General features: G+C 37.8%; 1 protein-coding gene across 3 annotated transcripts in view; it reads right to left on the bottom strand.

Moving 5' to 3' along the window:
* Window positions 1-23,400, bottom strand: part of MARCHF1 (membrane associated ring-CH-type finger 1) — a 444,124-nt gene that overhangs the window by 81,765 nt on the left and 338,959 nt on the right. For all 3 annotated transcript variants that reach the window (XM_081563691.1, XM_081563818.1, XM_081563751.1), the window contains one exon: window positions 3,762-3,942. In XM_081563691.1, the coding sequence (XP_081419817.1) occupies window positions 3,762-3,942 (181 nt within the window). The remainder of the gene's footprint in view (window positions 1-3,761; window positions 3,943-23,400) is intronic.

Genomic DNA, 23,400 nt, shown 5'->3' with positions numbered 1-23,400 from the left:
AGAGTATCAAAAGGGGCCAAAGAATCGGCCCTAAAAAATAAAGGAGGGAGGAATGTAGTGACTCAAGGAAGAAAAGAACAGATAAAACCAAGAAGGGTCTTGGAATGCAGGAACAGAAAAATCATACGCTTATCATCTTTCCTTCCCCCACGTTTTAACTATTAACAGATTTCAGGTCTTCCTGGGCAGTATAACCTGTCTCCCCTCCAACCCCATAGGGAGAAGGTATTTGCCTTACTCTTTCCCCACTCAGTATACGTGCCTCATCCAATCAGCAAATGATCTGCAAGACCCTTATCCCAGTCCTTGTACCCTGTGTATGAAAGTGGACTAAGGACCCCTTGTTCAGTGACAGTTCTCCATTGAACTGGCATGATGTTCTAATGGTGTCTCCCATTCTAATAAACTTTATTTCCCTCTCATTCTGTCTCATCTCTGGAAATTCTTTTCCAACCCACAGCCAGACCATGACAGTAGATGGTATGAAGAAGAGGAAATTAGAATATTTTATTCTAGATTGTTCTCAAGTTGAAATATTATTTTTGACAGAGTTGAAATGAAAATTTTGTACAGATGTATGTTGAAAAAAATGGAGAACTATACAGATATCATGAAACAATTGGTACTTCCCTGAGGGGTAAGAAGAAAAAAACAGAATCACAAAGCATCATGTGCCATTTAGCAGCTCCAGACAGCACACAGCATCTTTCAGCAGATAGAGCAAAGGACAAGGAGGAAGGGTCCATTTCTATTTCTGGCATAGATTGCTTTGGGACCCGGAGGAACAGAGTCTCACCTTTTTGCACTCAGGTAACCCCATATGTTAAGAAAATCCATAACTCAAAGATATTTTGTGCACTAATTTTGACATCTATAACCACAGGCAGATTTTAAAAATCACAGCTACCACAAAGCAGTAACTGTTTATTCTGTCTCTCCATAATTTACAGAATTAATGAAGACTTTCAATAGCCAGCCACCAATTGGATACTTTTGGAAAATTCTTGTTTGATTTACACTCTGCTTGCCCTGGAACCCATCACTGTTATCCACTTTTTCTTTGTGTGAAATTTAAATGAAAATGCAACTCTAGCCAGATTTGTTATTTAAATTGTAGTCTCCATACTCTCTTTTGGAAATTGAAGTATCCATATAGGTAAGGCTGGAGTTAGGCAAAAAAATAAGTTGGGGATCAAACCCGTGTCTGTTACACCTCCTGCACTGGCAAGCATGTTCTTTACCACGAGCACCACTCACCACCTGGGAACCCAAAATTCAGGGTCACGGTATCACACCTGATATGAAGAGCCAATTCATTGGAAAAGACCCTGATGTTGGGCAAGATTGAGTGCAAAAGCAGAAGAGGGCAGCACAGGATGAGATAGTTAGATAGCATCATCTGCTCAATGGACATAAGTTTGAGCAAACTCTGGGAGATAGCGAAGAACAGAGGAGCCTGGCATGCTGTAGTCCATGGGGGTCACAAAGAGTCAGACACAACTTAGCGACTGAACAACAGTGACAAAACTATCACACATTAATTAGGTAAAGTTCATTGTTTTCATTTGCTCCTTTACAATCTATCCTTTTCCAGCATTGAGTTAGATGCTAACTTTATACTTATCTCAATTATTATCTTCATTATTTAGAAAAATATAACACAAATGAGACATTTGAAAGTTAAGTTTATAGTTAAAAATACTACCTCTCTCTTACAGCTTGATGCACAATATGGAAAATGATCCTTTTCTTACATGAATCATCAAACTGCTGGGTGGTTAGAATAGGAAAAAAGGAGTCCAGAATGGCGGTGGCTAAAAGACAAGGAAGGGAAAAGTCTGCGAAAATAGAACAAAAGAAGGTCCAAGGACCGGAGTAAGGACCTCAGGTAGAACAAACAGCACTCCTGGCTAGCCCACTTTACATAGGGCAGGCCCAGGGGGAGGAAAAAATATATATAAAAGAAGGAGCCAAAGGGCCAGGGGTCTCTCTCTCTCTCTCTTCTCTTCACTTCTTTTGAGTCGGCATGCCCTCATGCCTCGAGGATGTATTTTCCTTTATTTTCTAAATAAAACTGAGCTGTAACACGGAGCTGTAACAATGATCTGTCCAAGAGCTGAGTCATTGTCTGTCCAGTCTGTCCAAGAGCTGAGACATGGTCTGTCCAAGAGCTGAGGCACTATCTGTCTGGTCTGTCCAAGAGCTGAGGCACTGTCTGTCCAGTCTGTTCAAGAGCTGAGGCACTGTCTGTCCAAGAGCTGAGACACAGTCTGTCCGATCTGTCCAAGAGCTGTGAAAAAGTCTGTCCAAGAGCTGTGACACTGTCTGTCCAGTCTGTTCAAGAGCTGAGGCACAATCTGTCTGGTCTGTCCGAGAGCTGTGACACAGTCTGTCCGAGAGCCGAGCCACTGTCTGTCTGGTCTCTCTAAGAGTTGAGGCACTGTCTGTCCGGTCTGTCCGAGAGCTGTGACACAGTCTGTCTGGTGTGTCTGAAAGCTGTGACACAGTCTGTCTGAGGTCTGAGACACTGTCTGTCCAAGAGCTGAGACACTGTCTGTCTGGTCTGCCCGAGAGCTGTGACACAGTCTGTCCAAGAGCTGAGACACAGTCTGTCCGGTCTGTCCGAGAGCTGAGACACTGTCTATCCAGTCTGTCTAAGAGTTGAGGCACTGTCTGTCCGGTCTGTCCGAGAGCTGTGACACAGTCTGTCTGGTGTGTCTGAAAGCTGTGACACAGTCTGTCTGAGGTCTGAGACACTGTCTGTCCAAGAGCTGAGACACTGTCTGTCTGGTCTGCCCGAGAGCTGTGACACAGTCTGTCCAAGAGCTGAGACACAGTCTGTCTGGTCTGTCTGAGAGCTGAGGCACTGGCTGTCCGGTCTGTCCGGTCTGTCCGAGGGCTGAGACACTGTCTATCCGATCTGTCCGAGAGCTGTGGAATGGTCTGTCCAAGAGCTGAGGCACTGTCTGTCCAAGAGCTGAGGCACTCTCTGTCCAAGAGCTGAAGCACTGTCTGTCCAAGAGCTGAGGCACTGTCTGTCTGGTCTGTCCTAGAGCTGTGACATAGTCTGTCCGAGGGCTTTAACATCCGTTGCTTCAAATTTTTGTCTTGTCGAGACAGAATTGAGGAACTTACACACTCCTACAACAAAACCAAATCCCCAGATAAAGGCAAACACAAGAAAGACTCCATATCTTATAAAAGAGATCATTCTCTTTCTTACCAAATGCTTGGTTTTCAAAACATTACATGACTTCATATTATTTAATGTTTGTGGTCTATTATCAAACCTTCTTGGGAATTGATTTCAGTAAGGATGATGTTCTCACAGTCCCTGTCCATCAATTTAGTTACATTGACCCATAGGTATATTTTGGATACACTCATAAACACATACACACATGCATACACATGTGCACACATACATACACATGCGTATGGTTTTTTGACTTTGAAAAGTGACACAAAAATCAGAGGCCCCAGAACCTAAGACAGAAGTATGGAGAATTATCTGGGAAAACTTGACTGCGTTTTCCATATTGAGCCCAACACATGATGTGTAGTCTTAGTGGATCTTAGCATGTTAGCAAAATCTTATTGTGGAAATGTGTTTTTAATACGTATACATAACTGAATCACCTTGGTGTACACCTGAAAGTAACATAACATTGTAAATTTTTGCTGAATTCAACTATACTTCAATTAAAAAAAGAGAAGCCTATTCTGCCAGCTCTCTTAAACTAGTCCAGGCAACACGGTACCTTCCGCAGGGGCTTGAGCTTGGTCTCCATGATGAAGTCATACTTGCACAGCTCACAGCAGCGTGTGTCAGAGCTCTTTATCCACTGGTGCAGGCAGGCCTGGTGCACGAAGCGTAGGGTGCCTGTGCAGCGGCAGGGCGTGATGAGTGGACTTTCCTCGTCCCCTTCGCAGTGACAGATCCTGGGGAGGACACAGCAGGTGGGTGAGATCTCCCAGGGAGCACACCATATCCTCCTCTTTGAGCATCCTAGGCTTATTGGAATCTACAATCTCATATTTGGAACCACGAATATTTCACTTCAACTTAATGCTGGAGCTAAATATGTGGTCAATATTAATTTCCTTTCACTTGCATTAGTCATTGCTGGATTCTTAGGTCATATCCTAGGGCTTTACACATCTGTACATCAAAAATGCCCAATAATTCCTTCAGGGAAATCAATTTTAACAGACTAACTATTGAGCTGTGTCCCCACTTTTATCTGTCAAAAATCAGTGTCCCAAGAGAAAGAGACTCATAGACTTAGAAAACAAACTTATGGCTGCAAGGGGTGGAAGGATGGATAGTTAGGGAGTTGGGGAAGGTCATGTACACACTGCTCTATTTAAAATTGATAACCAACAAGAACCTATCATATAGCACACGGAACTCTATTCAGTGTTTTGTGGCAGCCTGGATAGGAGGGGTGTTTGAGGGAGAATGGATACATGTATATGTACGGCTAAGTCCCTTCACTGTTCACCTGAAACTATCACAACATTGTTAATCAGCTATACTCCAACACAAAATAAAAAGTTCAAAAAATAAAAAAATAAAAGTTAGTGTACCATTGTAAAGGAATTATACTCCAAAAAAAAAAAAGTCAGTGTCCACAGGCACAAGCTTTCTTTCATATATTAAAGTTACAATTTAGTATTCTAAGGAATGTTGGAATCTGGTAATCTCATTGTTTTATTTTGGCAATAGTTTTAGAGGGTGTATAATTTAGTACATATGATATTCTACCAATGTTAAAGAATTCTGAAAAATTTTAATGTGTTACCACGGAATAAAGTGAATATAGACAGTATCAGCTTGCAAATATTGCAAAGATTTTCCTAGGAAGATGCACACATTTGTTCACAACAAATGGGCTAAACTTTAATAATCATCATTGTCATGAAAGTCTTCAGTTACAGAAAGTTCAGCTAGAGTAAACAGTAAAGTTCAGCTACTGTTTTAAAATGTTAATTACTACATCTTCCTAGAAATTCTTATTTCAAGTAGTTTACTGAATTACTATGATTTCTAATGTCATAGATTCAGTCTATGAAATGTCAGTTATTCTCATCTTCAAATTTTAACAACTAACTTGTTTTCCTCATTGGATGAGATAAGCTTTTCATAACATGAGGTCACAAATTCAAATCTTACAACTTCAATAATTCTTATTATCTAGAAGCTGTAGGAATTGTTCCTAAATTTGATTAGAAATATTGCTTAAAATCTGTTACAAATATGAATGGAATGTTCCCAGAACACTTGTATAGTTATTTTTGGAGCTCACACATAGTGACAGACTGGAAGAATATTTGAATTACTACTGCTGTTCTTTCCTTTCAGCCATCTTCACCAGAAGCAGTGCTTTTTAAAAAGTGGATTTTAAAATATATTTATCTAGCTCAACTGTCTCCCAGGGGAAATGCAGTGGTTGGTTGGTCAGATTGTTACTTCAATGAGATAACAGGAATTGAAACTCAACCCTCCCCTAACTTCAAAATAAAGAAGTATGTATGACACAGTATGCTAATATTTTGAATCTCTTTTTCTTAAATAAAGACAAAGTAAGCAAAGAGCAACACTGACTTCAAAAGTTCTTTGGGTGGAGTGAAAATATAGAACACAGAAAAGTTCAAAATCAGTGTCTGCCTTCCCCTGGATGGAGTTACAAAGTAGCAGTGTTGGAGGTAGCAGTCAAAGGCTGGCCAAGTGGCTGCTGCTAAGTCGCTTCAGTCCTGTCCGACTCTGTGCGACCCCATAGACGGCAGCCCACCAGGCTCCGCCATCCCTGGGATTCTCCAGGCAAGAATACTGGAGTGGGTTGCCATTTCCTTCTCCAGTGCATGAAAGGGAAAAGTGAAAGTGAAGTCGCTCAGTCATGTCCGACTCTTAGCGACCCCATGGACTGTAGCCGACCAGGCTCCTCTGTCCATGGGATTTTCCAGGCAAGAGTACTGGTGTGGGGTGCCATTGCCTTCGGGAAAAGCTAAAAAGTGAGATTGCCATATATAGACTATTGATTGGGCTTCCCTTGTGGCTCAGACGACAAAGAATCTGGCTGCAATGCAGGAGACCAGGGTTCGATCTCTGGGTTGGAACGATGCCCTGGAGAAGGCAATGGCTACCCACTCCAGTATTCTTGCTTGGACAATTCCATGGACAGAGGAATCTGGCTGGCTATAGTCCATGGGGTCGCAAAAAGTCAAACACAGTTGTGTGACTAACACTTTTCCTTTATTTCATAAAATAGATAACCAATGAGAATCAACTGTGTAACTCAGAAAACTCTACTCAGTGCTCTGTGGTGACCTAGATAGAAAGGAAATCCAAAAGAGAGGAGATACATGTGTATATTATAGCTGATTCACTTTGCTGTACAGGAGAAACTAACACAACTTGGTAAAGCAACTATACTCCAATAAAAATTTATAAAAAGATAAAACTGAAAATTATCTCAGAGCCTATTTAATATGAAACTGAAATATGTCCTCTCTCCAAACCTGTAGATCCTAGGATCAAGGCTTGGTATAGTATAATTTATATCATACCTGTTGCTGATAGAGTATTGATCAGTAGATGCTCGTTGAGTGAAGAAATTGTTCAATCAACAAACTATAACTTATTATAAAAGTGACTAGGGAAAGCAAATCTGGGTTTCTAAAGCACATCATTTTTTTAGCTGTACATCTCCAATTTTTAAAAAAAAATATTTATTTTTAATTAAAGGATAATTACAATATTGTGTTGGCTTCTGTCATATGTTAACATGGATCAGCCATAGGTATAATATGTCCTCTCCTTCTTGAACCTTCCTTCCACTCCCCACCCCATCTCACCCCTCTAAGTTGTCACAGAGCCCTGGTTTGAGTTCCCTGAATCATACAGCAAATTCACACTGGTTATCTCTTTTACGTATGTTAATGTATATATTTCCATTAAAGCACATCATTTTGATGTAATACTTATTTTTGGAGCAACTGAACCCTAACAAATTATACATCATGAATGGCTAAGATTTCTGAAGTCCTTTGAACCTCTTCTCTCACTGACTTCACACAGAGATCCTCCCTTAGATCATGGGCCAGCACACTGTGGTGTGATACTTCCTTATACATGTTTTGGCATATAATGTTTTTTTTTTTTTGGACCACACACATATGTTTATGTATTGTTAAGAGCTGTGTTTATACTATAACTGTAGGCCTGAAGATGATGCATGTGGCCACAAAGACTATTGTTTTCACTATCTGACCCTTTGCAGGAAACATTTACTTTATGGTGATTCTGAGTTAAAGACAATGTCTGACTGTTATCAACAATGATAAAAACAAAGTTTATAAAATAAATCACCCCAATTTCTGCAAGTAAGAAAAATTGAATTAAAGGTTCCAGGGAGAAGCATATGATAAAACCAAAAGCCCCTCCTGGCCTGCCACTGATGCCTGTTGACCCATAACAAGTCTGTAGGAACAGGGGGAAAAGTTTCTTATTTGAAAAAGAAAAATGTGCAGTTAATCCCATCTGATAATTTATCACCAAAAAATGGGTCAAATGCTGCACAGCTGCCAAGATGATTCCGAGGCTCTGAATTTTTGCTAACTTGAAAAAGTAGTTCATCATAAGCAGATGGAAACAGGGACCTTGTTGATTCCAGACTGACCAGAACTGAACCTGATCATAGTCAAGATTTACTATGTCTTACACATTCTTTTAAAAATTTTCTTCTGAAAATTACCTGAAGCATCAGCAGCAATATTATTATTTTTTTCATAAAGTTAAGATTATTTCTTTGCTGACAAAAGTCCATCTAGTCAAGGCTATGGTTTTTCCAGCAGTCAAGTATGGATGTGAGAGTTGGACTATAAAGAAAGCTGAGTGCCAAAGAGCTGATACTTTTGAACTGTGGTGTTGGAGAAGACTCTTGAGAGTCCCTGGGACCACAAGGAGATCAAACCAGTCAATCCTAAAGGAACTCAGTCCCGAATATTCATTGGAAAGACTGATGCTGAAGCTGAAACTCCAATAATTTGTCCACCTGATGTGAAGAACTGACTCATTGGAAAAGACCCTTATGCTGGGCAAGATTGAAGGCAAGAGGAGAAGGGGACAACAGAGGATGAGATGGTTGGATGACATCACTGACTCAATGGACATGAGTTTGAGCAAGCTCTGGGAGATGGTGATGGACGTGGAAGCCTGGCATGCTGCAGTCCATGGGGTTGCAAAGAGTCGGACATGACTGAGCAGCTGAACAGAACTGAACTGAAGATTATTTCCCATCAAGAAAATCAAAAGTTTTGTTCATTTTCATTTCTATTGCACAAGATTTCTTTTTACATGATTTTAGCATTTTGAAATTTTTCTAAATTATCCAAATCATGTTGGTTTCCAAGAGTCTTTTTCAAACTGTGTTGAGACTGTTCTAAATGGATTTGAAAGCTAAATATCAAATTCAAATATTTACTAGAAATGAAAAATAAAGTGATAGTGCCATTACAGAAAGAATTAAACAATTCTTAAATTGACACTTCACACAAACCATAATTGCTAAATTTTAAATGGAAACATAGTAATAAAAATACAAACATGCTTTTTCTAATATAATAATCATATAGAGAAAATGAGTTCAGTAATAAAAATGCATTGTAAAATAATCATAATTTTGATGCACTTTCACTTTATGGGAATTAAGTGATTTTTAAAATCATTGGTGATCTACATTGGTGTCTGTCACCTGGTGGAAGGAACAGGTTGAATTCATAGATTTTATTGGCATTTTAGTATTTTAACTGGCTGTTTATAGTCCAACCAACTATGTGTTAGGTTTTCACCATTTATGACTTGAATAAACATCTACTTCCATATAATTTCTAGCTTTCTGTAAAGAGTGGACCACAAAATACCATTTAGCAAATTAAATTTTAGAAAGTGTGTGTGTGTGTGTGTGTTTTCAGCTTCAAGCCCCCTTTAATGTTTAAGTTTTAAGAAAAGTAGGCTTTTTTTCTTTTTTTCAGTCTTATATACCTTAAAATGACCTCCATTGCTTGTCCCCTATCTATTTGTCAAGACATCTTGGTTCAGGTAGAATAATATTTTTTATGCAAGAGTTTTGTTTTTTGTTTGTTTTTTATAATTTATCATTAAAAAAAATCTTTGTGAGGGCCATAGTGACTAGGCAACTTAGAATTCTTTTCATTCACTCATTCATTATTTCATTCAGTCACATTTTCTTAGTTCTTGCTACATGGAAAGAAAATCAGATACTAGCATCAACACATGGGGTGACTGGAGAGAGAGAAAAGAACCTGGAGGCAGGGACCTCATTTGGACAATGATTATAAACATCTAGGTATTAAGAATCTGCAAAGAGGAATTACTTCACACTGGCCAGAATGGTCATCATCAAAAAATCTATAAACACTTTACGCTGGGGAGGGTGTGGAAAAAAGGAAGCCTTCTTACACTGTTTGTGAGAATGCAAGTTGGTAAAGCCACTATGGAGAACTGTACAGAAGCTTTTTAAAAACACTGAAAAGAGTTACCATATGACCTAGCAATCCCACTCCTGGGCATCTACCTGGAGAAAACCCTAATTTGAAAAGATATGTGTATTCCAATGTTCATCACAGCACTATTTACAATAGCCAGGATATGGAGGCAATCTAAATGTCTATCAACAGAGGAATGGATAAAGAAGATATGGTACATATATACCTTGTAATATTGTTGTTTAATGTCACTAGGTTGTGTCCAACTCTTTTGTGACCCTATGAATTGTAACCTGCCAGTCTCCTCTCTCCATGAGATTTTCCAGGTAGAATACTGGAGTGGGTTGCCATTTCCTTCTCCAGGGGATCTTCCCAACCCTGGGGATTCAACCCCAGTCTCCTGCATTGGCAGGCAGATTCTTAACACTGAGCCACTTATCCATAAAAAAAGAACAAAATAATGCCATTTTCAGCAACATGGATAGACCTAGAGATTGTCATACTGAGTGAAGTAAGTTAGACAGAGAAAGACAAATATCATAGGGTATCACTTATATGTGAAATCAAAAAAAGGGTACAGATGAACTTATCTGTGAAACAGAAATCTAACAAGGACCTACTGTATGGTATAGTGAACTCTACTCAAAACTCCGTAATGGAAAAAAAAATCTTAAAAAAAGAGTGGATATATCCCTATATATATATATATATAACTGATTCACTTTGCTGTACACCTGAGACTAACACAACATTGTAAATCAAGAATCAAGTATACTCCAATAAAAATTGAAAAATAAAATCTGAAGCAATATGGTGACACTGGGAAAGAGATGGGAGGCAGCCTACAGAATGTGCTAAGGTCTCCAAGGACTCCAGTTTGGTTTCCACAACTACTAGCTTTGGAGACAAAGCATTTCTATAACATGGAACTCTTAAGGTAATCATCCCCATAACCTTCAAATAACATTTCAACTCTCTTCCCATATTTCATGTCATCTTCTCTTTTGCTGTATTCTCATTTCCCTACTTATATTTTCCTCCATACTTCATCTCCAAGCTTTGAGCACAGTATCTATGGACACTGCTGTGTTTGTAATGATTTAACTTGGATGTTATCTTTACTCAAAGCTAGTCATCATGCTTCAGAGTTTGGCACCTATTTGGCACCCATTTTTAACCTTTCAAAGGACTGACTCTTGGTTTTATTATCATTTTTTTTATTGCTTTTTAATTTCTTTTATTTATTTCCTCTCTGATCTTTATTATTTCCTTCCTTCTACTGACTTTAGGTTTTGTTTGTTCTGTTTCCAATTCTTTTAGGTGTAGGTTAGGTTGTTTATTTGATATTTTTCTTATTTTTTGAGAGTGGTCTGTATTGTTATGAACTTCCCTCTAAGAGCTGCTTTAGAGGGGCCTAGTGCTCTCCAGTCCATGGGTTGCAAGTCGGTCACAACTTAATAACTAAAGCACATAGATTTGGCATGGTTGCATTTTGGGGCACCCGTTCTTAGAATCCACTTTTCTAAGATAAAAATGATTAGAATGCATGGTGAGCAGAAGCCATGTTGAAAGGTAATAAGCAGTGTATGAGAAATTAGTGCTCAAATAAACGAGTAAGGAGATATGATCTCTCTTTTTGAGAAATACAGCAGCACAGTGAAAGGATAGTAGACTAGAGAAAATTTTAGTTTTCATTTGCATTTCATTTTGTTTCACAGAAAAAGTGAACATGTTCATAAGCAGAAGTGAAGGTGTCACAGAGAGGGAGACATTTAAAGAAATAATCAAACAAGAGAATGACACATTTTTCTTGAGAAGTCAGGAGAGTGTGGGTAAAGAAAAGATGGTAAAGGAATATCTTTGAACAAGTGTAAGGATACCCGGGAGGGAAACCAACAGTTTCCCATGAGCAAAAGACAGAGGAGGAATGTTGGTGAAGATAGAGAGGAGGTGGGGGGCAGGGGAGGTGCAGCAGTTGGGCCTGAAGGATGTCTTACTATCTTCCCTGACACAACAGACAACAGGTAATGAAAGGGAAGGCAGGGAGGCATGGAGCGTAAGGTCTCACAGAGGCTCTAAATGATTTAAAAAAGCCACTGGGAGAATGTGATGGAAAATTAACAAGCATGACTATCAAAATCCTGGAGCAGCTGTGAGGTCCCAGGTCAGATGAGATATACGGGTTTACGGTGGACATTCTGTGACTCTGTATGCTCATTAGTCAGCATGATCCTACAGTGGGTAACACAACCTCACTATTCCAAGATCACCAGGTCAGGATAGGGAAGGAGAGAAGTGAAGGATTCTGGCACATCAGAGAAGATGGTATGAAAATAGCTGTCACAGAGTCTAGATGAACTGAGCAGGGAAGCCAGTGAAACCACCCCATGGACCCTGTGCTATCAGAGGCCAAAAAACAAAGATGATGCTGAAGAACTGATACTGACAATGGGAGGAAATAGGACAAAGATTGTCTCCATGTAGAGGATGCATTCATCTCTCTTAAGGATTAGTTCACCTCCCCTTTGTTGTGTTTTTCCATTGTCACAGAAAAAATAAAATTAAAATTTATACAATTATTTGATGTTTGAAGTTCACAAACAAATTGAATCTTGTCTCACATCTTTGTTCTCTGCTCCAGTAAACTGGAGAAGATCTCCATTTGCTCATGTGTAGAATTAAGTTAAAAATAACTCTTAGGGTGTTAGGAGTATTAAGTAAAAGAGTATGTACCTGGCATATAGTAGGCAACCAAATATTTGTTCATTTTATTATGGCTAATTTGTTAATTTTAGCATGTGATCATGAGATTAATTCTACTGCTACTACTACTATTAATTTGGTTTATCAATGTTATTGCTTCCAGTGCATTGGACTAAGAGCTTTTTAGCAGCTAGTTTGTTAACTTGATTAGAGCAAGCACTTGTAAGGTCAACGTCATGAATTTGACTTCATTCAGATGAGTTAGTTATGACATGTTGGAATCCCCAGGTTAGTTGCATCACACACGCATCTCAAAGAAATCTTGGCATGGGAGTATGTTTAGATATGTGTAGAGGAAAACTAGGATTGGATTTAGTTTCATTCTTCTGTGTGTTGGTGACCTCAGGCAAGTTTTCAGACAGCTGATTTTTTTTTTCATCTGTGAAATTTTACATGGCTCTCACAGGTTCCAATAAGCTATATGAGAAAATACTGCAAAATATAAATGTTGTCCGAAAGCAGATCATTACTGCCAACAGATAATTAATCAATAAAATCAACAAAAGTGCTTCTAGTTAGTAAATGCAATGCATTGTATACTTTTTATAAAAGCAACTCATTTTTTTATGTTTGTGTTTTACTTCATGGAACGGTCATTTTTCACCTCTAGGACTGTGATGTAAGTAAGGCAGATATTTCCAAATCTACTGTACTAATGAAATTACTTTTCTCCTAAGCTACCAGCACCCTCCTCACAGTCAAGTCTAAGGACCTTCTCTAGTTCTTCATCTTTCCTGATGTCCCTTTGAAGTATGGACCAACCCCTCCTTCTTAAAGCTTCTTCCTTTTTTGGCTTATGTGACACGTTTTTATACCACTACCCCAAAATCACTGCAGATGGTGACTGCAGCCATGAAATTAAAAGACGCTTACTCCTTGGAAGGAAAGTCATGAACAACCTAGACAGCATATTAAAAAGCAGAGACATTACTTTGCCAACAAAGGTCCGTCTAGTCAAGGCTATGGTTTTTTCTGTAGTCATGTATGGATGTGAGAGTGGACTATAAAGAAAGCTGAGCACTGAAGAATTGATGCTTTTAAACTGTGGTGTTGGAGAAGACTCTTGAGAGTCCCTTGGACTGCAAGGAGATCCTTTAGTCCATCACTAAAGGAGATCAGTCCTGGGTATTCATTGGAAGGACTGATGTTGAAGCTGAAACTCCAATACTTTGGCCATCTGATGCAAAGAGCTGACTCAGTTGAAAAGACCCTAATGCTGGGAAGGATTGAAGGCAGGAGGAGAGGGGGACGACAGAGGATGAGATGGTTGGATGGCATCACTGACTCAATGGACATGAGTTTGAGTAAACTCTGGGAGTTGGTGATGGACAGGGAGGCCTGGCGTGCTGCAGTCCATGGGGTTGCAAAGAGTTGGACATGACTGAGCGACTGAACTGAACTCTTAAACTTGGGAAAAGTGGAATCAGAAGAGCATACAAGGTGATTGTAGGGACTGAAAGAGTGACTACTTATGGAAGACAGACCCAAAATATTTGGGGCTTGGAAATTTGAGATATGATGCCTGAGATGATCCTGTGCTAAGGCATGACAGGTGAGTTACTATGTCGGGAATAATATGTTAATACCTTTCAGCGTATCTAATTTCCTGGCTAAGTCTTGTCTACCTAATATTGTGGGCTTCCCTGGTGGCTCAGAAGGTAAAGAATTTGCCTGCAATACAGGAGACCCAAGTTCAATCAGGTCACAAAAGTCACCACTTGAAGTATGACTGTACTCATTTTGGTACAAATAAAAAATTCTAAGTTTTATGTTTAACATCTTGGAGAGAAAAAAAAGGCATGGAAGGGGACATTACATGGCAACTGTCTTTAGATATGTGACAGGCTATTGTGTTAAGGGCAGCTAGTTTATTCTGTCCCACAACTGGATCCAGGGAGTAGAAGTTAAAGAATACATCTATATAGCTATACACAGAACTTTCCAAAATTGGACTGGGCTTGCCGAGGAGGTGTGGATTTCCCATCATGAAAAGAACTCAAACATCGAACATAAGTAGGATGATACATGGCGGGCATTAGTGTAAAAGAACTCAAGCATGGATAATTAAATTACGTGACCTCAGATTTCTAGTGTTGCCAGTCTGTTTTTTTCCTTTCCCACAGGCCAAAATCCTTGCTCCACCCCTTGACATTTCTTTGTCAGCATTTCCCCTCTGCTTATCCTGCGAGTTTTATACTTAACCCTTTGATTTTTCCTTTCTACACTCACTGCTCCAGGGAGGCCATCCAGGCCCACCAAGTTCAAGTATTGCTTCTAGACTTGTGACTTTAAAACATTTGTCTCCAAACCAGCCGCTGCCCCTCCAATAACAAGAAGCCTCAGCCAGTTCTTACTGGTTCCTACATATCACCATCTCCAAATTAGCTTCTCTTCCCAAAGATGCCATTTCATCAATATCTCATTCTCTTGGTTTGCCTTTGTTTTTGAGCCTTTGGGTAATTTGAATTCTAAATTCAAATTGTTGTTAAGATGCCAATACTTTTTATACCTTAGTGGTTTTTCCTTCCTCTCAAAAAAATTATTTTCCTCCTTCTCATCCACACTGCCATTGTTCTGGTAGTTTTGACCTGTCAACAGATACACAAACTGTCTTTAAGACTTTGCTCCTTCCAAATCATTCTTTTAAAAAATATTTTATTTATGTATTTATTTAGCTGCACCAGGTCGTATTTGCAGCATGTGAGATCTGGTCCCCTGACCAGGGATTGAACACAGCCCCACTCTATTGGGAGTGTGGGGTCTTAGCCACTGGATCATCAGGGAAGTCCTGTAAATCATTCTTTAAACATGCAGTTAGTTATTCAGATTCTCTTAAAATAAGGCCTTTCTTCAAGAACCCTATCATCAACCAAATAAAATCTGAATTATCTCACTTGGTTTTCAGCTAACCTTCTGTAATTTGAATTTTCTTTACCCATTCTACTGTATCTCCTCTTAATTCCTAACACACAGGCATAGCAGCATGCTACAGAATTTACCTGTAGGATAGCTGAGAAGCTTTGAGTTTTGATACAAATAAGTTACCACTGTGCCAAGATCTTGATTCCTCTCAGTCTAGAGAGCAGTTTCAGGGTCCTGGGTATGTGGTCTACTAATCCCAGTTAATTCACAAGTTTTGTGTTCTGCATGTGTCATGACCTGGAAAATGTTGGGGAAAGTGATGTGGTTGTTAACAGTAGCATCAGTTTTGCTGGTCATGTCTGTTAAATCACTTAATCTCTAGCGCTTTCACGTTCTTCACCAATAAAATAGGAAAATAGCACTGTCTGCTTCACAGGGTTGTTTATAAGAATAAGTTAATTAAGTGTTGATAAAGATCAAATAAAATATTTTTTTTCAATTCATGCTTAGGTGTTTATTTCCTCACCCTACTGCCTTCTGAGACTGTTTGCCTCTGGGGATATTCTCAAATGTGATCTCAAGCCCCCTGAGACCCTCTTACTTCATCTAAATTTAAGCTGCCTTTAAGACTGACACCCTTCATGAAGTAGACTCCAGACCTTCTTTGCTTACAAGTTTTGAGGTATCATTGTTCTTAATACAGATTTGGTGTTTGCTGTTTGTTTTTTCATCTATGCAAGTTCTGCTACTATAAGCTGAATAAATTCTTGTATATTAATTTTGAGGAGCAGGATCTTCTTTATATGGAAAGAATAGCAGGATATTAATAGCAATTTAAATGATGAGAGTGTTAAAAAAAAAAAAGTCAAGGTAAAGATGGTCCACAAATGGACCAGGGATACTACACTTTAAACTATTGTTTAAACATGTACAGACCAAAAGAGATAGTTTAGTGAGATGATTTAGTAATTCTCAGAAGAAGTCACGAAGTACCAGTGTTCTGTTTATGTTTTGGGAAAGCTCGCTTATAATGAAAGTGAGAAATGTATGACCCTCACACATACCATGTGATCTTTATTTGCATTTGAGGAACTAAGCTGAGATGTACCAATTTTATACCCTATCCGAGCACCAGAGGAAGTCAAGCAAACCGATCTTCTGTAGAAAGGAGAAGTAACACTTATTCAAAGAGCAGAGAAGAAGATGGACAGTATTTAATATTATTCTTACCAACAGCTGTTTCCAGCAACTCTAACTGTTATGGAGCCAAAGTATATTTTTGGAGTTAAAAGAAAAAAGCCTTGCAAATCAGATTTCTAAGATTTCCGCACAGAGATGAAGTATTGTAAGCCACCATTCAGTCTGAGATTTAAAATATTTTGTAAATTTTAATTAAAAATACAATTATGACATAAAATGAAATTATGTTATAGAGAGATGATACAATTTTTGTAATCATAAAGTTTGTCATCTTGAATCTTCAGACAATCTTTTTAACATCTACAGGTGAGCAGCAACTCTTCATACACAAATGACTTTTTAATGTGTTTTGTTTTCTCAAGAGTACTTTCAACTTGAAAAACCTGGTACATACCGTGACTTCCTGAGTTTAATGTTATGCCCTAATTTGTCTCCACTGACTTGGTCCCAACCTCAAACCATCTGCACAGAGCTGCAGGGAAGGACCAACCACAAAGGCAGGGACATAGCTGCGCCCTTGGCTCCTCACTGGATCCTAGAGCAAGTCCAGAGTCACAGTGAACCACTGCACCTCCTTCCCATCAGACAGCAGACGATGGAAAAGAAGAAGACAACTAACGATCACTTATGTCGATAATGGAAGCAGAGGAAGACAAAGCCTATTTGAATTTTAGGTATTTTAGATCAGTGAGCTGCAATGGAATGGTAAGATATTTGAATTGCTCCTCTTGCAGCCTTATTGCCTCCTGTCAACCTGTTGATCCCAGGAGTTTACATTCTGGTAGGGATCAGGAGTTGTCATAGGGACTCCTTCATTATTGGCTAGCCTAGTGATTCGGCCTCATAGTGGGCTACGTCCTCTTGGAGGATTTCTGAGAAGTCTCCATGGGAGTGGAGTACATGCGATGTCTTCCCCTTTGTGCTGGCTGTCTAGCCTCAGGAGTGCCATTCCCAGGTATACTCAAAAGCAGGATAGATCTCCCTCATTAGTCTTATGTCAGCTCAAACTATCCAAATCCTCCAAGTCAGGAGATACCAAAAGATTGACTGTGCCCTTTCAGATAATCCCTTACTTGTAAACCATCGCTTTGTTGCCCTCTCCACACTCTGTTGGTGGCTCCAAGGAAGAGCACGGTCCATTCTGAGTAAAGGAATGGATTTTTCCCAATGTGTTTACCTTTCCAGATCCTACCTTATAATTTTGGTGATATTAAGATGAATTAATAGATAATAAACATTGAATAAATACCCCGATGTAATGATTTTTCTCTACACTCACACATCACAAACATTCATTTTATGTCATCTTTGAGATGTTTTTCCATGTGTTTGCAAGATGAACAAAACTGAACTAGAGTTATTTCTAAGCAGGAATTATTAAAGTTATTAGGCTCAATTTTTATTAGCTGCTTGCACTGATATGAAAAGGAAAAACAAAAACACAAATAACACACAGTCATTTGCTTTTCATGTAGATATGATGAAACAAATATATTTGATCAGATGCAGAATAGGGCTTTGGTATCAAGAGCTATCAGTAAACTTTTCATTGTAACTATTTAATCCTTTTACTTTTCTGCATGTGGCAGAGATTCTTAATTCAAATTGATTTTGTGATAGAGCTTTTTTTGTAGTTGCTAAGTGTTTGAATCCTTATAACCTCATCCTCCACCACTACTTCCTTCCAGTTTTGTCCATTCATTAACCTTATCTGGCTAAGCATTACTTCTAAGGAAGTTTCAAGTTGCCATGGATAATTGACAAGGCAGTTACTTTATTTACAGGTAACCAAGAATGCACTGAATGAATTAGAAATATGCTTTTGCATACAAATTCTCCTACATAGCCAAGTGAATGTCTTGGCAAAACATTAATGTTATACAGCAGCTCCAGCCACTTTGAGTGAACACTGGTCTCTCTTCATTCACTTATTCACATATTCCTTCATTTGTCCATTTATTTACTTAATCATTCTCTCACCAAATAATCTTATTATAGGATTATATAAGGTTATATAAGGTGCTGTGATAAATACAAAGATGAGTAAGTCTCAGTCTTTTCCCTTCAAGGAGGTTATACTTTGACACTTTATATGCTGGCACAACTAGCTGGAATTCAAGTTACCATGTGATGTGTGTGAAATTAAGTACTTTGCAAGGAAGAGAAAAAGAAAGTATTGATCAGAGGTGAGAAGGTGGTTAGAGCCTAATGGAAAATGTTTATAGAAATTAGAATTGGAGCCTGGGGAGAATTTTTGCCAGTTGGAGGGGAAAGTTCATAGAGTACTCCAGACATAGAAGACCCTTTCAGTGAATGTCTAGCAGTAGGAGCCACCAGGTAATCAGGTCAGGTATGTGGCTGTTTGGAAGGAACATGAGGTTTGGGTAGGATTATATTGGGATGTCAAGTTGAAAAATTAAGATTGTGGAGAGCCTAAAAATATTACCTTCATCTAGCACTGATATTTACACACACACATACAGGCACACACACACAAAAGCTTTAACTATATTCAGTTCGGGGGGGGGACTCAATAAAGAACTTGAGTAAGAAAGTATATTATTAGAAAGATTAATCTGTCTGTGTTACCTCAGAGATTAGAAAGAAAAAGAAGCTATTATAATCACCAAAGTCAACAGTAATGAGGACAAGCACTAGTGTAATAGTCCTGGCAATAAAAAAAAAGATAATAGGAGATCCTGCAAAAGTGAAGTTGTGGAATGTAGACATGAATTTGATAAGAGGAGACCAGGAAGAAGGACAATGAGGGGAAGGACTGACTACACTGATTCTAGTGTTTTAATTAAAGCTATTGTATATAGGACGGATGAACAACAAGGTCCTACTGTATAGCGTAGAGAACTATAGTCAATATCCTATGATCAGCCATAATAGAAAATAACATGAAAAAGAATATATCTCTATGTATAACTGAATAACTTTTCTAGACAACTGAATCTAAAACAACATTGTAACTCAACTGTGTGCATGTGTGCTAAGTCACTTCAGTCATGTGTGACTCTTTGCAATCCTTTGCCTCCTCTGTCCATGGGATTCTCTAGGCAAGAATGCAGTAGTGGGTTGCCATGCCCTTCTCCAGGGGATCTTCCTGACCCAGGGATAAATTTTAAAAAAAGATTCTCGGGACAGAGGCTCAAAATTAACCTACTTATAAGGCCTCCAAGCATTTGTTTGTCACCAGAAGCACCACGTGGAAATGACGATATTGATAATCTAATTTTTAACTTAGTTATGGAGAGGATCTTTTTGAAAAGCAGAAGGAAAGAGTTCCACACTTTCACTTAGATGCTGTTTTCTTGTATTTGACATATTTCAAAGAATAAACATATTTGAAAATAACTGAAAGATATTTTCCCAAATGGCAACAGAATTACCTATAACAAATAATTATTTCAAACAATAAGTCTATTAAATAGACTTTTCCAGTTAGCAGTAGAATTACAGATGGTGATTTAGTCACTAAGTTGTGTCCTACTCTTGTGACACCACGGACTGTAGCTTACCAGGCTCCTCTGTCCATGGGATTCTCCAGGAAAGAAGACTGGAGTGGGTTGCCATTTCCTTCTTCAGGGGGTTGTCCCAACTCAGGAGTCAAATCTGGGTCTCCTGCATTGCAGGCAGATTCCTTACTGACTGAGCTATGAGGAAAGCCCAGAATTACAAATACCTAATTAATAATGTGGTTCTTTATTTCCTCTTTCTAATTCACATTTTCCCTAGTGTGTAGTCTACCTAGAAATATTCTTTTTTTTTTGTAGTGATGTCGATGGACCTAGAGACTGTTGTATAGAGAGAAGTAAGTTAGAAAGAGAAAAACAAATTGTATATTAGCACATATATGTGTAGTCTAGAAAAATGGTGTTGATGATATTACTTGCAAAACAGAAATAAAGACACAGATGTAGAGAACAAACATACGGATACCAAGGCAGGAAAGGGAATGACCTGGGAGACTGGGATTAAAATAAATAACTAATGAGAACCTGCTGTTTAGCATAGGGAACTCTACTGGAAATCCAAAAAAAAAGGTGATATATGTATATGTATAGCTGATTCACTTTACTGTACAGCAGAAACTAACAACATTGTAAAGCATCTATACTCTAATAAAAATTAATTTTAAAAAAAGGTTCTTATACTATTTGATTATCTCTATCATTTGTTTCTCAATCATAGAACAGAAAGTACAATTTTGTGGAACTAAATTAAGATGCTTTGTAAAAATAAAGTTACAAAGCTTTAATTTTAATCAGAATCCCAATAGAACAAAATTTCAATTAAGACAAAAACACTAAGAAATTTTTTCTGACAGGTTTCATTCTTCAAAACTTTATGTGTATCAACTTTATATGTTGCCATTAAGAAATACAACTGAAAAACCAGAACAATCCTATTAAAATTAAATGCATTAAAATATTATAAGGTAATATTTAAAAATCTAAGTAGTGATTATCTGTGTAAAGGTATAAATTAAGGTAATAATTTATTTTTAAATTCCTTTACAATAACCACAGCTACTATAAAAAATCACTAAAAGAAATACTGAAATAAACTAAAAAATACAAAGATCTAAGAATACTTCTCCAATTTACTCCACTTTCTTTTCTCTCATTTGCTAGTAAGTTAACAAATTCATGAATATTTGATGGATTTATATATTTGAGCAGTTTGGAAAAGTACTGTGTCTTATTATGAGTAAGTGTGAGTTGCTTCCTGGGCAGCTTCTGGAGCAGCCTGGTCAGTGAGAATCTTCTAGAGAATAGGAGAGTGTTAAGAATAATTTGCCTCCCCTCTCCACCCCACATACATACACAAGTGCCAGGGATGTCTCTGTACTCTTTGAAGTCTAACCATATAAAACATAACATTTCGTGCCAGCTATGGTGTACATCTCTGATCTCTGCAATGCATATTCAGACATTCCATTTAGGTTTATGATAATTCTATTTCAGTTTCCTAGAAGATAAAATTAAAACCACAGAAAGGGGTCTGTCGTCAGCTATTATTAGCATTTTTCCATTGCCCACATTTGTGGATGTGTTTGAACCTTTTCAACACTGTTTATTGAGTCTTTTTTCAATGCCTGCTCTTTATTTTGTATTCCCGTTCAAACCTCCCCTGAATTTGTGATCTTTCTCTTTGGAGGGCAAAATTTTTCACTATGGCATAATCTAAATGATAAATTGATATCATTTTTCCTGCACATCAAGTATGAATGAATTTCATTAATTATATATACTAGATACAATCGCTTTATCTCTTTCCAGTTACCTTTGCCTTTTTGTTAAGTCTTTGAAGCAGCTATCTTAATGTGAAGATAGAAACAATTAAATTTTTTAAATGTATAACTTCAACAGAAGTTTTAATGAAAGATAAAATAGAACATTTCTTTTTCATGCACAAAGTACAAAAGTGAGAAATGCAAGTGCAGAATGATAACTTCAAGCATGGTGTTGCACTACACATAATGTAAGTTAAACAAAGAGTAGATGACTGTCATGATAAATTCCCAGCTTATTTTGTTTTCTGATGAGCTATAGCTGATATATAATATGTACAACAGTAATATTACTCCACTTTCTTGATATTGATGCAACTGTCTTTTTCTTTAAGGCACAGAGAAGAGGGAAGGTAAAATTCTGGGCTTAATATTTAAAAACCTCTTGACTGTTACTATAATGAAAACTGCCTTTTATTTTTAAACAATTTTACTTTTCAAATAGTATCTTAATGTGTATATTCTCTAAGGAAGTACATGGTGAATATAAACTGCTAATAGATTCAGTTTGATTTCATACAAATAGCATTTCACTTGAGTCTAATTATAACAGCTTCAACTATTATAGGAGATTATATATCTATTGTATATATATACATACATATATGTATGTTATAGACTTAAATAATATATTTTATCTCATGCAAAATATTCACATTATATTCATGAATCACTGGAGCAGAATTTGCTGATTCCCACACTTGATCCCTTAATGGCATTTGACAAAATGCAGAGGAATTAAACAGTTGCAAATAGAACTGCAGGTGTCTGTCTTTATAGTTGCAATATATCATTGTGATAACTACATGAGAATTAATCTGCATGCTAACTCGCCACTGGGAAAGGTATGAAGTAAGTAAGAAGCTAAATTCATTTCTGAGTCTTGTTTCTGCACAGAGTAGAATCTGGGCTAAGATATCTCCCAAGGGATAGTGGAGGTGTGGCTTCATTTGTAGTGAATCAGTATGAATGGGAATACTGATGAACCCACTTTTAACTGGGTGGCCTCAACCTATAGATGCATTTTGTCACATTGTCTCAGTGTGGCAAAGGTGGGGAGGGGGGATGGTGAAGAAGAAGGAGCATATTCTCTTTTTTCCTATTCTTTGAAGGCACTTCCTAAGCAAATCTAAGGTAATTTTACCCCAACCTTTTCTCTTCTTCACAAATGACTCATTGTACATAATCAATCATACAAAACAATAAAAAAAATATGAGCTGTGACTTTCAGGATACATCTTTGTATTTCTTATAAAATCAATAGGCTCTTGCAATGGCACATTTTTTTTAATATTGAAATAAAAATAAAACAAGGCATGATATCATTTTAAAATCATCCTCGCAAGAATGTGCAAGTTATTATATATAATCATGGGAAATTAAAGTTGTTACACAGGAGAGGATTGATATTGAGTTATTTCTCAAGAAAAAGTGCAGGCCACCAGTGGACACAGGCATTTACTTCTTGATGTTCTTTTTTCCCCACAAATACTGAGTGTCCAGGGAGTTTTGGAGATGGAGAAACATCCTTTTAAGTGCTCATCTTGAGGTAGTTCTCCAACTTCTTGATATGGACCTTAACCCTGTCCTCTGCCAAACTGATTGTCAAAGAAAGTGGCACACGTTGCTTACACCAGTAGCCAAGGATGTGACTCAGTCTATTGAGATGTCCTCAATCATTATAAGGAGATAAATTTGCTCAGTTATTTTTCATTACTAGAAAAAGACCATATTTCATCTGAACACTTGATTTGCTTTTCTCTGAA

This window comes from Giraffa tippelskirchi, chromosome 1 (assembly GCF_054371585.1).
Source record: "Giraffa tippelskirchi isolate mGirTip1 chromosome 1, T2T-mGirTip1v1.2.pri, whole genome shotgun sequence".
Lineage (NCBI taxonomy): Eukaryota > Metazoa > Chordata > Mammalia > Artiodactyla > Giraffidae > Giraffa > Giraffa tippelskirchi.
The sequence above is the reverse complement of the archived record's forward strand: the minus strand, read 5'-3'. Positions and strand labels throughout refer to the sequence as shown.